The following is a 15,806-nucleotide window of genomic DNA, read 5'->3' as shown; positions in this document are numbered from 1 at the left end:
ATTCAATTTTCTCCACAATTGTTTTTATTGGGTATAGTTAAGGGTTTTACACGGGGTGAAATAAAACTAATATTGTATATGATAACAGCAGCAAGATTGTTGATAGGTAAATACTGGAAGAATGAAGCTTTGCCTACTATCGAGGAATGGACTTTGAAGATGGCCAGTTTTGCAGAGATGGCGAAGATTTCAGCGTATTTAAAAGATTGTTCACAAGAGACTTATGAATGGGAATGGAAAAGGTGGATAGAATATGTTCAGAACAAATACCAAACTAGAAAGTATCAAATAGCTTTTATTTGAAAATAATGTATTAGAAATATTTTAATGTAAAGAGACAAAGAGGAAAAATTATATAGGGGGAGGGATGGGTTCAGGTTTATATATTAGTGTTATTAGTTATGAGTATGTAATAGGGAAGTCTGGGGGGGGAGGGTTAGGGAGGGTTAGGGAGGATGGGAAGTTTGGGGAGGGAGGTGGGGGGGTGAAAAAAGGGGTGAAAATGTAATTGTAAAACTTTTGCAATAAAAAAAAAAAAAGGAAGTTACTTGGAAAGATGATATTAATGGGGGACAGGATCACATGCCTTGATGATGTTGGGTGAAGAAAAAAAGGGAAGAGATGCTGAGAGTGACTGAGTTTTATGCCCTTCTGGGATTTTGAATTCGAGCTTTATTCTGATTGGTTGTCAGACTCCCATGGGGCCATACAGGGGCAACTCTGTAGGTTGTGTTTTGAGTCCATGATTGGTTGAGCCTTGCTGGATTGTGATGTACTGAAAGGGCTTTGGAATTGCTATTATGGTTCTGCCTGAAGCAGGTAGATCTTTGTTATGTAGAATGGACTATCCAGGCCTCCATAGCCCATTGACAAAGGGGGTGGGGGCTGAGTTTCTGCCTCCCTTTTACGAGAAATATTCTTCCCTTTTAATATTTCCTAAAATATCTCATTTTCCTAGGAGGGCATGGCTGCTAACGTCCTACACTACCAGTACCTTCTCTTTTATCTTAGATTAACTATAATGTCATCAACCAGATGGCTGAGAAAAATCATCATGTTCCTTTTTCATATCGGATGACTCCAAACCAAGAACCTCCTTACTCAGCAATCATCAAGCTTCTCCTGCAGTTCCAATGGACGTGGATCGGCCTCCTTTCTCAGGACAATGAAAAAGGACAAAAATTCAAAAGATGCTTGGAAGTTCTTGCTCTAGAAAATGGGATTTGCATTGTCCTCTCAGGATTTGTCCCAGAAGCAAATGTGCCGATAAGTGCTGGAAAAATTCTCATGCAAGAAAAAAGGAAAAATTTCCGTTCTCTTATCAAGAGTCAAATAAAAATTATAGTATGCCAACTGGATTTTCAGGCCTCAGGAATCTTAGCAACAATAATAAAAATGATTGATACATCCACTGTGGGAAGGGTGTGGATTGCAACAACTTTGACACCTTTAAGTGTAGGTAGTTTTGACCTCTTGGTTGATCTCCAAAATAAATATGCTTTGTTTTCCTTCCTCATCCAGACAAAGAGAAGGACTCAGTATTATGACATTAAATCTTTTGAATCTATGGTCCAATTGGATGGAAAGAAAGCGTTCCAATGTTCTTATTCAAGTCCTGTGTTATCTAAGAAAGTTTGGAAAAAATGCAGAGAAAAAGAGAATTGGGAATTCCCACCCCATGATGTGATTGCAAGAATCCTGTCTCAGGATTCCTCCAGTATTTCCCAAATAATTCAAATTGTGGCCTGGGTCCTCAGTGCTGCCTCTTCCTCCCAACGGAGTAAGAGGAGAATGCAAGTTGGAGATCATCAACCACCCCAGATTGTACAGCCATGGCAGGTAAGTCTCCTCCTTTGAGGTTCCATTGATTCTCCCCTTCCAATTCCTCAATATTAAATTAGATGTAGAAAGGGGTGAGATATTCCAAAGAGCAGCTGCCCAGTTTGTGGTATTTGAGAATGAATGTCAACCCTGAAACTGATCTGACCGAGGCCATGTTGAAGGCTTCAGTGTTACCACATTGGAGCTGAGAGGTAGAGAGGGAGGGGGGAATAGAGATAGCTGGAGTTTTGTAGCCAAAACAAAATACTTTCTCCTGGGAACCAAGGACATTCCCACTGTTTTTTAATTTTTTTTTTACAAACATATCAATGTGTGAACAGTGTGGCACCTAAGTGACTTACATTTTGGTACAAATAAAATGATATTCATCATATTTACTACAGTTGACAAGCTTATATAGTTCTGGTAATAGTAAACATATTTTTGTTGAATTATATTCTTAAATTATTAGTTATTCCATATCATGTGGTGGGGGCACGCACTCGCTATCTTCAAGCGATTGCATGCCCCGGTCCCCTTAGCTCTTCCCGTTCCCCAGGTTGCTTAGAATCTCAGGGCCTGAGTCTCCGGCTGCTGTTATGCAATGCCAGGTCCATAGTAAATAAGGCCCCCTGCATTTGTGACCTTCTTCAGGAGGGGGGAGCGGACCTGGCAGGCATTACGGAGACCTGGTTGGGCCATGAAGGGGGGGTTCCCCTTGTGGATATGTGCCCACCAGGCTTCTGCGCATTTCATCAGCCGAGAGGTCAGGGCAGGGGCAGGGGGGGTTAGCGGTTATTATATATGAAGGTCTTGATTCGAGGGAGGCCACTGTACCTCAGATAGCCGGATGTGAGTCCCTTTTTGTGAAGTGGGGTCGTGGGGTGCAGATGGGTCTGTTGGTCATGTACCTGGCTCCCTGCCACATGGCAACGACCCTGCCCGAGCTCCTCAACATCATAGCCGAGGTGGCGGTTGATACCCCCAGACTTTTGGTCATGGGGGATTTTAACCTGCCATCCATCGGTGAAACGTCTGAGGTAGCTCAGGAGTTCATGGCTTCCATGACGGCCATGGACCTGACTCAAGTAATTCATGGCCCTACTCACATAGGTGGACACACTCTGGACTTAGTTTTTATCTCTGGTCAGTGGTCGAGTGGCCTTGATATAGGGGATATAGACATTGAACCCTTGTCATGGTCTGACCACTCGCTCCTTCGGCTTGACTTTCTGACTGCTGCACCCCGTCGCAGGGAGGCAGAACCAACCAGATGGTTCCGCCCCAGGCGCCTGATGGATCCTGACACGTTCCAGATGGAGCTTGGGCCATTTCCTGAGACTGTGGCTCACGACTCGGCTGAGGACCTGGTGGCTGCCTGGGATGGTGCGGCCGCCGGGGCTTTGGACCGTGTCATGCCTTTGTGGCCTCTGACCTGGCACCGAACTCACTTAGCTCCTTGGTTCTCCGAGGAGCTGAGGGACATAAAGTCCCGGAAAAGACGCCTAGAGAGCGGTTGGAGGGCCAGCCGGTCTGAATCTGACTTGACACTGGTAAGGTCTCATATTAAGACCTATCTAGTGGCAATAAAAGCGGCGAAATGTAGCTATTTTGCCACTCTTATCGCATCATCAGATAATCGCCCAGCCACCCTGTTTAGGGTGACCCACTCCCTCCTCCATCTGGGAGCGCGGGATGACCCCTTGCAGGACCGAGCTGAGGATTTTGTACAATATCTGTATGATAAAATAACTCAGATTTGGGAAGACTTGGCCACTGACTGGGTTAGTTCAGACGAGATGACTGAGGCAGGTCTTGAGAGTGTTATCTGGGAGGAGTTCGATCTTGTGGCTCCCGAGGACGTGGACAGGATCTTGGGATGGCTGAACGCGACCACATGTTTATTGGACCCATGTCCCTCCTGGTTGGTGCTGGCTTCCCGAGAGGTTACACGAAGCTGGCTCCAGGGGATTATTAATGCTTCTTTGAGTGAAAGTGTCCTGCAGACCACCTTGAAAGAGGCGGTGGTGAGGCCCCTCCTCAAGAAGCCCTCTCTGGATCTGGCTGTTTTGGCTAACTATTGTCCAGTCTCCAACCTTCGTTTTATTGCGAAGGTTGTTGAGAGTGTGGTGGCGCGGCAGCTTCCCCAGTACCTGGATGAAGCTGTCTATTTGGACCCACTCCAGTCCGGTTTCAGGCCTGGGTACAGCACGGAAACGGCATTGGTCGCATTAGTGGATGATCTCTGGAGGGCTCGGGGTAGGGGTTATTCCTCTATCCTGGTCCTGTTAGATCTCTCAGTGGCTTTTGATACCATCGACCATGATATCATGTTGCACCGGTTGGAGGGATTGGGGGTGGGGGGCACCGTTTTGTGGTGGTTCTCCTCCTATCTCTCCAACCGGCCACAATCTGTGTTGACAGGGGGCAGCGGTCGACCCAAGGCACCTTGTTTGTGGGGTGCCACAAGGGTCAATCCTCTCGCCCCTCCTGTTCAACATTTATGTGAAGCCACCGGGTGAGATGATCCGTGGTTTTGGGGTGGAGTTCCATCAGTACGCTGATAACACTCAGCTGTACATCTCCACCCCAGACCATCCCAATGATGCCTTGGAAGTGATGTCCCAGTGCCTGGAGGCTGTGCGGGTCTGGATGGGGAGGAACAGGCTCAGGCTCAACCCTTCCAAGACCGAGTGGCTGTGGCTGCCGGTGTTCCGGTGTTCCCCTCTTATTATTACTTCACCTTATTATATAAAGATGTGTATTCCGTTAATCCCCCTCTCTCTAGTTTCTGTCCCCTTTCTTTTTCTTTTTTAATTTATTGAAATTTATTATAATACAATACAATACAATCAGTCAGACAGTGCTACTTTTCCACACAGGTTAGATCAATTCTTCCTTTATGTTTAGTTCCAGATACATATATATATCTTAAAATTTGTATTAATATTCACCTATTTTTTGTTCGGTTATCAATCCACTTGTACCAATCATCCCACACCATATAGTATTCTGAGTCCTCTTTTTCATTTAGTTCTAATGTTAATTTGTTCATTTCGGCACACTCTAAAACTTTCTGAATAATAAGAAACGGGCCCGAGATTACTGGGGGAAATAGGAAGTAATGGGGAGGTAGCTGGATTTAAATTGAATAAAGGGAAAACTAAAATACTGGTTAAAAATTTAACAGAAACTCAGAAGAAAGAATTAGAAAAGGAATCAGACCTACAAATAGTTAAAAAAAATTAAATATTTAGGGATATGGATATCAGTGAGATGCTCAGCTCTAAAAGAAGACAACTATATACCTCTGGTTCAAACAATAAAACAGGATTTGGAAAAATGGGGGAAACTGCAATTATCACTTTTGGGCAGAACAGCATCGATAAAGATGAATATCCTGCCCAAAATATTATATCTATTCCCCTTTCTAACTTTTAATTTTCCCACTATTATATTGAAAAGTATTCCCTTTCCACATTTTAATGAACATTTAGAGTCAGTTTTCACCAGCCTGAGCCTATAATATATGTCCAATAAAACTGATATTTGAGGAACCTGCTTGCCTCAGAGTCTTGTTTGCTACGGGCGTATTACTTGGAACCCTGATGGTGAGTTAGAAAGAGATGATAACTTCCAAAGTTAAACAACCTGTGCTAGTTTGGGATGCTTATGTGACAGAATTAGCTCTATGGTGACAACATAATTTTCAAAACTAAACAAGCATCAGAATATTCCAGCAATCCTCAACCTTTATTGTTATCACAAAGTGGTCTCCAAGCTAAGGAGTTCAGCTGGATTGTTTGTTCTGGATTAAGATTGAATTTTGCTAGATAACTCCGCTAACTTCATCTTGATCAGGTCTGATGGCAAAATTGTATTCTCCATCTTCTCCCATTACATGTTTTCCCATATCTGCAAATGGTCTTGCCTCAGATGGGGCTGTGATGGTGAAGCAGCAAAACATAGAACATAAAACATAGAATAATAAGAGTTTGAAAGGACTTCAGAGGTTTTTCTAGTCCAACCCACAAATCGAGCAGGAGACCCTGCACCATTTCAGACAAAGATGCAGCAGCTGCAGGCTTGTTGTACCAAAAGTTACAGGAAGCTGCTCCCCTTCTTAAAAGTGCTCCCTCCATCGCCACCCTGTTCCATGCACATGCGCACACCGTTGCCTGCTGCAGCTGATGAATGATGAATAAATAAGTACCATATTTTTCGGAGTATAAGACGCACCAGAGTATAAGACACACCTACCTTTTTGGGGTTTTTTTAAAAGGTTTTTTTTTTTTTAGACAAACACACATACAAACATACAATGTATTTTCTTTGAACAGAGTATTTGGCTGGTTCACAAATTTAAACAGTGTTTAGTCATTTCAATTAAATTTACAATTTCTATGTTTCCTTTTTGCCATATTTATTCCTCATTTTTTAAAAAACCAATATTACCCTTCATCCTCATCTCTAATCTTAATCAAATTCAATTTTTCCCTTCTATTCTATATTATACCCCTTCCCATTGCCTTCTATTTTTATATCCATCCTCACATTGGTTAATTATGTAATATTACAATTGTTTAATACAAATTCAAAATTTAAATATAAATCAATTAGTTATATAACTATATTTTTTGTATAATTAATTAATGAACATGAATATTCCAATTATTTCCATGCAATCCAATTTCTTACAAATCAATTAATTATATTTACCAATAATAATAAACCAAATAATTTCCCCTCTTATGTTACTCATTTTCACATCTTAAACTCTCCCAATAACCCACATAGTTTTGCCCACATAATCCTCCAAATCACAACTTAATCATTTCTACTTTCATCACAATATATAATTAAAAATCAATCATTACAATTTTCCTAATTAAATTTAAAAATGTTCTAGCTGTTATCTAAGCTACAATTTAATCCTTTTTTACTTTACCACCGTATACCATTAAAGGTATTTCAATTGTTACAGTTTATACTTATTCATATTTCTAAAAAAAATATAAAAATAAAAACTTATCATTTTCTAGATTTCAAAAATACAAAGACAAATATTCCAATTATTATTCATTTCATTTTTACAATCATGATTTCCCATTTATTTCTTACTGTTATTCATATTTCAATTCTAAATATGTATAGCATTTTTCTCTTTCATTTCTTTTTCTTTTTCTCCCTTCCCATTTATATTTTTGCCTTTTTGGTTCTCCTTTTTTTCTTTTGTATTTAAAATCTTGAACTCTCCTCTTCTGCCCATTGTTTGTACCTACCTTTTTTGGTGAGGAAAAAGAAGAAAAAGAAATCTCCTTCTGTCTCTGCCTAATTTTGCCTTGCTGCAGCAAAAAGCAAACAGCCTGCTTTACTTTCATTTTCGTTTTCAGCATAGCTTCATTAGCACAAGGGAAAAAAAATCTGCTCCAGCAATTTAGCTCTTTGCAGCAAGCAGTGGAGCCCTGCGCAAAACAGCTAAGAGCAAATCAGCTGAGAGTCGGGAGGCCGATCTAATCAACTTAATTATTCTATGCTGAAGCTGAAAGGAGCTGTTTTTTCTTGCTGTTTGCTCGCAAGGAGGTAACTGCTGCAAGGGTGGGGGCCAATGGGTGGGCAGGGCTACATTCGGTGTATAAGACGCACCTAAATTTTCACCCCCTTTTTGGGGGTAAAAAGGTGTGTCTTATACTCCGAAAAATACGGTGAATGATGTGTGCATGCGCACCCAGCATATGGAACAGAGCAGTGATGGCAGCGACGTGTTTAAGAAGGGGAGCGGCTCTGGTAACTTTCGCTATAAGAAGCCTGCAGCCGCTGTATCTTTCACCACAAAAAGCACCTCTAGTCGCACCAAAAAAAGAGAGGCTGCAGCTGCAGGCATCTCGCAACAAGGGGGGCGAGATGTGGGCTGGCATTCAGCCCAGCAGCAATGTCTCAGCCCTGGCTTGCCTTCCCTGGCAGCCAGCCATGAGAGGAATGTTAGGTGTTTTGTGCCAGCCATGGCAGTTTCTTCAAAGGCCACCAGATGGGAGCAAAGAGGCACCTCTGATCCCACTGGTGGGTCAAGGGGGCTCCAGCCACTGCAGCCCCATTGGGGAAAGCTAATGGCCCTCTGGTCCCCCACACACATCAGTAAGGGAGGGGCCAGGGACCCCTATAAGAACCCCTGCACAGGGGCTGCTCCCCCCCCGCTCTTGTTCTACTCTCCTATGGGACTGACCCATGGGCTCAATCCAGGCATGGATGCCTCCATGCCTGGGAACTCATTTTACCTACTTTATTCCTAAATAAATATTTAACTTGATTGCATCCTTGCGTGCTGACTTTTCTTGGAAGCACCCTCAATGAACCATCAATCTTCGTGAGATCCCTCACAAGAAAATTAAGGATGCATAACGTGGCAAAGGGAGAGTGGGAAGTGGCTGGCAAGTGAGCGGCAGCTCCAGGACAAGGCCAGAGCCAGGAAATGATGCATTCCCTGACCTGGTCGAGGCGGGTGGCAAGCGGGTGGTGGCTCTATGGCAAGGCCGGAGCCAGGGAATGGTGAATTACCTGAACCGGTCGAGGTGGGCAGTGAGTGGGTGGCAGCTGCAGGGCCTCAGGGAATCGCATGTCCCTGGGCCCGGGCCCGGGCCACGGCACCCAACCCAATTCTAAGGGCAAGCAGGCGGCATACATTGCTTACCTTTGGTGAGCTGAGCAGGTGAGGCGACTGGTGAGGCAAGCTGCTGGGCCACATGGCAAAGGGAACTTATATAGGGTGGGAGTGGGTGGGTGGGCCCAGCAGCTAGAAGTATCAAGTGAGACAGAAGAGTCAAGCGGGCAACCAGGGATGATTGCTATGGTTTAGCGAACTGATGCCAATCATCCCTACCAGTTCTCCCAAACCGGTCCGAACCAGTAGGATTTTACTCCTGCTGTAACTGTTCTTGGTATGTTTTAGCCTCCAGCCCCCTAATCATTTTTCTTGCTCATCTCTACAGTCTTTCCAGTGTTTCAATATCTTTTTTATATTGTGTTGTCCAGAACTGGATGCAGTATTCTAAATATGGTCTTACTAAGGGTTTGTAATATAAGACCTTCATATGATCTTGATTCTATCCCTTTATTAACAAAGCCTAGGATTGCATTGGCATTTTTGTCTGCTGCCACACATTGTTGGCTCATATTTAAATGATTGTTTACTAGGACTCCAAGATCCTTCTCACAGTTACTGGCATTAAGCCAAATTTCACTTAGTCTGTACCTATACTGTTGGTTTTTCTTGCCTAAGTGTAAAACCTTACTTTTATCTATGCTGAATTTCATTTTGTTAGATAGGGGCCCATGTTCAATTTGTCAAGATCTTTTTGGATCGTGAGCTTGTCTTCTGGGGTGTTGGCTATTCCTGCCAGCTTATTGTCATCTGCAAATTTTTATCAGTTACCCTTCAATTCCCTCACCTATATCTTTTTTGAAGATATTGAAGAGTGCTGTGCCTAAAATGGAAACTTGGGGAACCCCATTGCTTACTTTCCTCCATGTGGATGAGGTTCCCCAGAGGACTACATGTTGAATATAATTTGTTATCCAGTTACAAAGCCACCTGATGGTGGTGTTATCTATTCCATGTTTTCAAGAATGTGAGATAATAAATTACTTGGATGATGGGATAGATGGGGAACTCATCAAATTTGCTGATGACACCAAGCTGGCAGGAATAGCCAACACTACGGAAGATAGGCTTAAGATACAGAAGGATCCTGACAGACTTGAAGATTGGGCACTATCTAACAAAATGAAATTCAATGGAGAAAAAAGTAAGGTTCTACATTTAGGCAAAAAAAACAAAGTGCACAGGTACAGTATATGTGGTACCTTGCTCAATAGTAGTAACTGTGAGAGGGATCTTGGAGTCCCAGTGGACAACCATTTAAATATGAGCCAGCAGTATGCAGCAGCTGCCCAAAAAGCCAACACAGTTGTAGGCTGCATAAACAGTGGGATAGAATCAAGATCACGGGAAGTGTTAATAACACTTTATAATTCTTTAGTAAGGCCATACTTGGAATACTGCATCCAGTTTTGGTTGCCACAATGTGAAAAAGATGTTGAGACTCTAGAAAAAGGGCAGAGAAGAGCAACTAAGATGATTAGAGGACTGGAGGCTAAAACATATGAAGAATGGTTGCAGGAACTGGGTATGTCTAGTTTAATGAAAAGAAGGACTAGGAGAGACATGATAGCAGTGTTCCAATATCTCAGGGGCTGCCACAAAGAAGAGGGAGTCAAGCTATTCTCCAAAGCACCTGAGGGTAGGACAAGAAGCAATGGGTGGAAACTAATCAAGGAGAGATACAACCTAGAACTAAGGAGAAATTTTATGACAGTTAGAACAATTAATCAATGGAACAACTTGCCTCCAGAAGCTGTGAATGCTCCAACACTAGACGTTTTTAAGAAGATGTTGGATAGCCATTTGTCTGAAGTGGTGTAGGGTTTCCTGCCTAAGCAGGGGGATGGACTAGAAGACCTCCAAGGTCACAATCAACTCTTCTCTTCTCTTCTCTTCTCTTCTCTTCTCTTCTCTTCTCTTCTCTTCTCTTCTCTTCTCTTCTCTTCTCTGTTCTGTTCTGTTCTGTTCTATTCTATTCTATTCTATTCTATTCTATTCTATTCTATTCTATTCTATTCTATTCTATAAATATTTGAAAAAGAACTGTAAAATACAGGAGAATGAAAGAACCTTCCCATGAAATGCTGAATCAATCTGTTTCAGACTGTAGTGATGATTTGAAAACGTTAAATTATTCAGAGTTCCTCCAATAATAGCAAGAAAAATATTGAATAAAGGCTCAAATTGGAATGTTTTTTTTTTCTACAGCTTCATAAGTTCCTGAGCAATTTCCAACATCACAATATTTCCAATGATGGGATTTCTTTTGATGAAAATGGAGTTCCTGTTGGTCACTTTGATATCATGCAGTGGACATCCGTTTTGAACAAATCAGACATGGGGGTGAAAATTGGGAATGTAGAAAGACAAGCCTCCTTGGAAGTCAAGATTTCTGTCAATCACAGTGCCATCCAATGGCCAACTTTATTTAACAAAGTAGTTGAGGCTGCTTGGATTTTGCTCATCTATTTATCTCCATATATTTCTGCTCAGAAATAATTCTTATTGAGGCCAATTGCGATAAATTCCAAATAAGAGACCTTAAAGCCTCATTAATTCATTAGATATTATTTTACTTTAGAGGTTTTACAATAATCTATCACACACTGGAACCTGCTGCATTGTATTGCGGGATTCGCAATCTATATTATTAAACGGGAATATGTTGCCATAATTTATAGTACATCAAATTATCTTGTTTTCAGAAAGAGATAATCCAGAATGTCTATGGAGATTCTCAGTCATCCAGGTCACAGTTTTGCCAAAGGTGCTTTTTCAAAAGGCACCTGGACTTTGTTTTCCCTTGAAGATGTTTCACTTCTCATCCAAGAAACTTCTTCAGTTCTGACTGAATGGTGGAGAATGGAAAGATTTGGAACTGCTGAAAAGACTGTGTTGTAAACAGGATATAGATTCAGCAATTGCAGGAAGGTTCCACACCCATTTGCACTATTCACGTGACCCTGAGGGTACAGATAAATTCCACGGCCCCCGACTGTGGCCAGGGGGCCGTGGCCAGGGGGGCTTTTTATCAGGTTTGCCTGATTTCCCAGTTGCGTACCTTTCTGGATCGGGACGCCTTGCCTACAGTCACTCACGCCCTCGTCATTTCCCGTCTGGACTATTGTAATGCTCTCTACATGGGGCTCCCCTTGAAGAGCACCCGGAGGCTCCAACTGCTCCAGAATGCAGCCGCGCGAGTGATAATGGGGGCGACTCGTCGCTTCCATGTAACACCCCTCTTGCGCGAGCTGCACTGGCTCCCGGTGGTCTTCCAGGTGCACTTCAAGGTGTTGGTTACCACCTTTAAAGTGCTCCATGGCTTGGGACCTGGTTACTTACAGGACCGCATTCTGCCACCGTTTTCCCCCCACCGACCGACACGCTCCCACAGAGAGGGCCTCCTCAGGGTGACGTCAGCCAAACAATGTCACTGGCGACCCCCAAGGTGAGAGCCTTCTCTGTGGGGGCTCATGCCCTATGGAATGAATTGCCCCCGGACATACGAAGGATCCCCGACCTCCGCACCTTCCATCATGCTCTGAAGACCCTATTATTTCAGCAAGCCGGTCTGATGGGATAAATGATTTTAAATTGGGTTTTAAAAGTGGTTTAAAATGGTTTTAATTAGAAGTTTCAATTTTGGCCAAGGATTGAATTGTTTTAATATGTTTTTTAAATTTTGTCTTGTATGTTGTTTTATCATGGCTGTTCACCACCCTGAGTCCTTCAGGAGAAGGACGGTATAGAAATATAATAAAACTAAACTAAACTAAACTAAACAGTTAAATTCCAAGTGGCCTCAACAATTTTCAGAAAGACTGCTAATGACCAAATGATTCCAAGGAATATAAATCTTTCCATACTCCACCATTCAGTCAGAACTGAAGAAGGTCCTGGAATGAGAAGCGAAACATCTTCAAGGGAAAAGAAAGATCAGTTGTCTTTTGAAAAAGCACCTTTGGAAGAAAAATCCAGAATATGAAGATTTAGCCCACTGAATTGCATAAGAGGCTAAAAAAGTCATTTACATATGATGATACAATGATCAGTTGTAGGAGAGAAAGATAGGGAGCCTAGAAAAAGCTAGATGTTGGAAGTTTCCTGAAAAGCAAAGATGGAGAAAAATATATATATACTGTTTTTTTCAGAGTATAAGACACTCCAGAGTATAAAGCGCACCTTAGTTTTGGTGGAGGAAAATAGGGGAAAAATCTGCCTACCAGCATCCATCAGTATTCAGCTGGCTAGCATCCTGTCAGTCTTTGAGAGAGTTGAAAGCTGTTTGGAAACTGAAACAGTATTTGCTGTGGGAGCAATAAGGAAGGAGCCTGGGTGGAGCTTAGGTCAATTGTTCTAAAGCTGCATGCTGTGCTGATCTCTGAAACTGAAACTCCTCTCCTCTGCTTGTGTTTTCCTTGCTGCTACAAACTCTGACAGTCCTTGCACAAACAGCCAGGTCAGCTTCAGCACATTATTGCAGTCTGATTCAGTATGAGCAGCTGATTGGCGGGTAGATTGGTTTCCCAGAATACCCCCAATCAGCTGTTCCAGACTGCAGGGATTGCCAAAGACCATTGCTTCCTCTGTGCCTTGCATTTTTGGCTATGTTCGGTGAATAAGATGCACCGAAATTTTCACCCTCTTTTGGAGGGGAGAGTGCGTTTTATATTCCAAAAAATAGGGTAAGTTATAGCATTCTTCAGCATGCCCTCAGGAGTAACACCTTTTTTAATGGAAATACTTTCCTTTGGGGGAAAAATTAAGGCAATGAGACTCTTTTGAGATCTACAATGGAGATTGATAGAGAAAGAGAATGATCTTTCATTTGCGCCTTGCGAGTAGAGTAATTAAAGTTCATGCCACTACTTCTTGACTGATTTTGGTCAATGTGCTCCTGAGCTTCTGTAAGCCACTTGATTTCAGTAAATCCTACTAATTCATATATCACCCTGACTAATCTTTCTGTTTATGTTTAGATGGTGCCTTATTCAAGATGTACAGAAAGTTGCCGCCCCGGTTATGCCAAGCTTGTGAGAGAGGGAGCCCCAGTTTGCTGCTATGACTGTTCTCTGTGTATGGAAGGGACATTCTCTGGGCAAGAAGGTACAGTAGGTGGCTCCAAAAAAATCAAGATACAATCAATATTCGATAAAGGGGATATTTGATAAAGAAGCAAGAAAAACATTAAATTTCTTGAAGGCATCCACAAGCTTCCAAGATTGGGCACTATCACCAAATTTGGATGATGTTGAGGGCATTAAAATATATAATGAAAGGTTGCTGATTTCTATTGAGTTGTTACTTTTTTCTTGGTTTTGGAAAAGAGGACAATTTTTGAGAGCTGATAATCCCATTCATCTTCATCTTTTAAAAAGACTGTTTGATTATTTTAACTAATGTTGTATAATATCACTGGGCAGAAATATTCTTTGAATATGAAGTAACTGATTTCTGCTGCACTTTTCATGCTCCTACAGCTGCAAAAACAGATTCATGCTAAGCATTTTTTTTTCTCAGATGCAGCCCATTGTGAAAAGTGTCCAGATGACCAGTATTCCAATAAGAAGCGAGATCAGTGTGTCCCCAAAAATATAAGCTTCTTATCCTATCAAGAATTGTTGGGACTCATCCTGGCTTTCTTTGCCATCGCTTTGTCCCTAACCACTGCCTTTATTCTGGGAATCTTCATGAAATACCGAGACACTCCCATAGTCAAAGCCAACAACTGTGAACTCACCTACATCCTCCTGGTTTCACTCCTGCTTTCTTTCTTGACTTCGCTCCTATTCATCGGTCGCCCCGTGAAAATGACCTGTCTCCTTCGACAAACCGTTTTCAGTATTGTTTTCTCAGTTGCTGTGTCTTCCTTGCTGGCCAAGACTGTCATGGTGGTGGTGGCCTTTCTGGCCACAAAGCCAGGCAGCAGCATGAGGAAATGGCTGGGGAAGAGTCTGGCCAACTCTATTGTTTTATCCTGCTCTGGTATTCAAGTAGGCCTCTGTATGATGTGGCTGGGAGTCTTTCCCCCATTCCCAGATTCTGACTTTCATTCCCAACCAGAACACATCCTGCTGCAGTGCAATGAAGGCTCTGTCACCATGTTCTACTCTGCTCTTGGCTACATGGGTTTTTTGGCTGCCATCTGTTTCTTGGTGGCATTTCTGGCTCGAAACCTGCCAGGGGCTTTTAACGAAGCCAAACTGATCACCTTCAGCATGTTGGTTTTTTGTAGCGTTTGGATCTCCTTTGTTCCCACTTATCTGAGCACCAAGGGGAAATACATGGTAGCCGTGCAGATCTTCTCCATCCTGGCCTCTGGCCTGGGTTTACTGGGCTGCATCTTTATCCCCAAATGCTACATTATTATCCTGAGACCTGACATGAACACCAAAGAACATCTGATGATAAAAAATCATTAAGTTTCTTTGTGTTGGTGTTTATTTTTCTACAGTTTACATGCAGCATAAAATCACATACTTTGAAGTAATGTTTTATGTATTGTCACTTATCTTTCTTCATTCCATGAGAATTTTGAATTATAAAAATTATAATAATTGAGTATTAAAGTTGCTAAAACAACTCAAACTATCAGAAATAATCATATCCTTCAATTGTCCTAATCTGAATTCATATTATGACATTAATAAAAGTTCTGGAACCAGGACAGATAAACTGTGACCAGAGATGTTCTGATATGGTTTTAGATTAAATTGAAGACTATGGCTAATGATGATGTGTGTTTTTGTTACTATATAGGTTGAGGTGCTGGTGTTATATGTTACTTTCTGGGGTGATGTTCTGACTTTGTTTTTAAAAAATAGATAATTTCAAATACTGGATATATTTGATTGATCTCTTCTGGCTCGATAATGTAAGATCATTCATAGGTAGATAAATGAGATAGACAAATGAGATAGATAGATAGATAGATAGATAGATAGATAGATAGATAGATAGATAGATAGATAGATAAATGAGATACATGGATGGGAGATATCAAGAAAGAGAAAACCAGAGAGACAGATAACATTCTATACAGTATATTAAGAATAGATAAAATATCAACGTGAACATTAGAGCAACTTTAATTTATTTCTCTGTCCCTTTGAATAAATTAATGAGACAAATTATTATTTTTTACAGTCTTCAATGATTTGGGGGAAAAATAATGTAGACACCTAATGTGACAATGAAGATGTGCTTATGAGTACTAAAATTGGTTCCTGTTTTTTATCCATGTCCATATCCATTTCAATATCCATTTCCATTTCCATATACTGTACATACAGTGTCTGTTTGTCTCTGTGTGTGTTTCCTGCCAACC

The 15,806-nt window shown here is 41.8% G+C and overlaps 1 protein-coding gene across 1 annotated transcript in view; it reads left to right on the top strand.

Annotated features, from left to right (window-relative positions):
* The window catches only part of LOC139310129 (vomeronasal type-2 receptor 26-like), a 32,000-nt gene extending 17,099 nt beyond the window's left edge, over nt 1-14,901 (top strand). Inside the window, exons 4-7 of the mRNA XM_070934285.1 lie at nt 1,012-1,839; nt 10,688-10,915; nt 13,459-13,585; nt 14,000-14,901. Of these exons, the coding sequence (XP_070790386.1) occupies nt 1,012-1,839; nt 10,688-10,915; nt 13,459-13,585; nt 14,000-14,901 (2,085 nt within the window). The remainder of the gene's footprint in view (nt 1-1,011; nt 1,840-10,687; nt 10,916-13,458; nt 13,586-13,999) is intronic.
* Nucleotides 14,902-15,806: the final 905 nt, after the last annotated feature.

This window comes from Pituophis catenifer, unplaced genomic scaffold (assembly GCF_029215685.1).
Source record: "Pituophis catenifer annectens isolate HBS135680 unplaced genomic scaffold, rPitCat1.0.hap2 SCAF_2, whole genome shotgun sequence".
NCBI lineage: Eukaryota > Metazoa > Chordata > Lepidosauria > Squamata > Colubridae > Pituophis > Pituophis catenifer.
The sequence above is the reverse complement of the archived record's forward strand: the minus strand, read 5'-3'. Positions and strand labels throughout refer to the sequence as shown.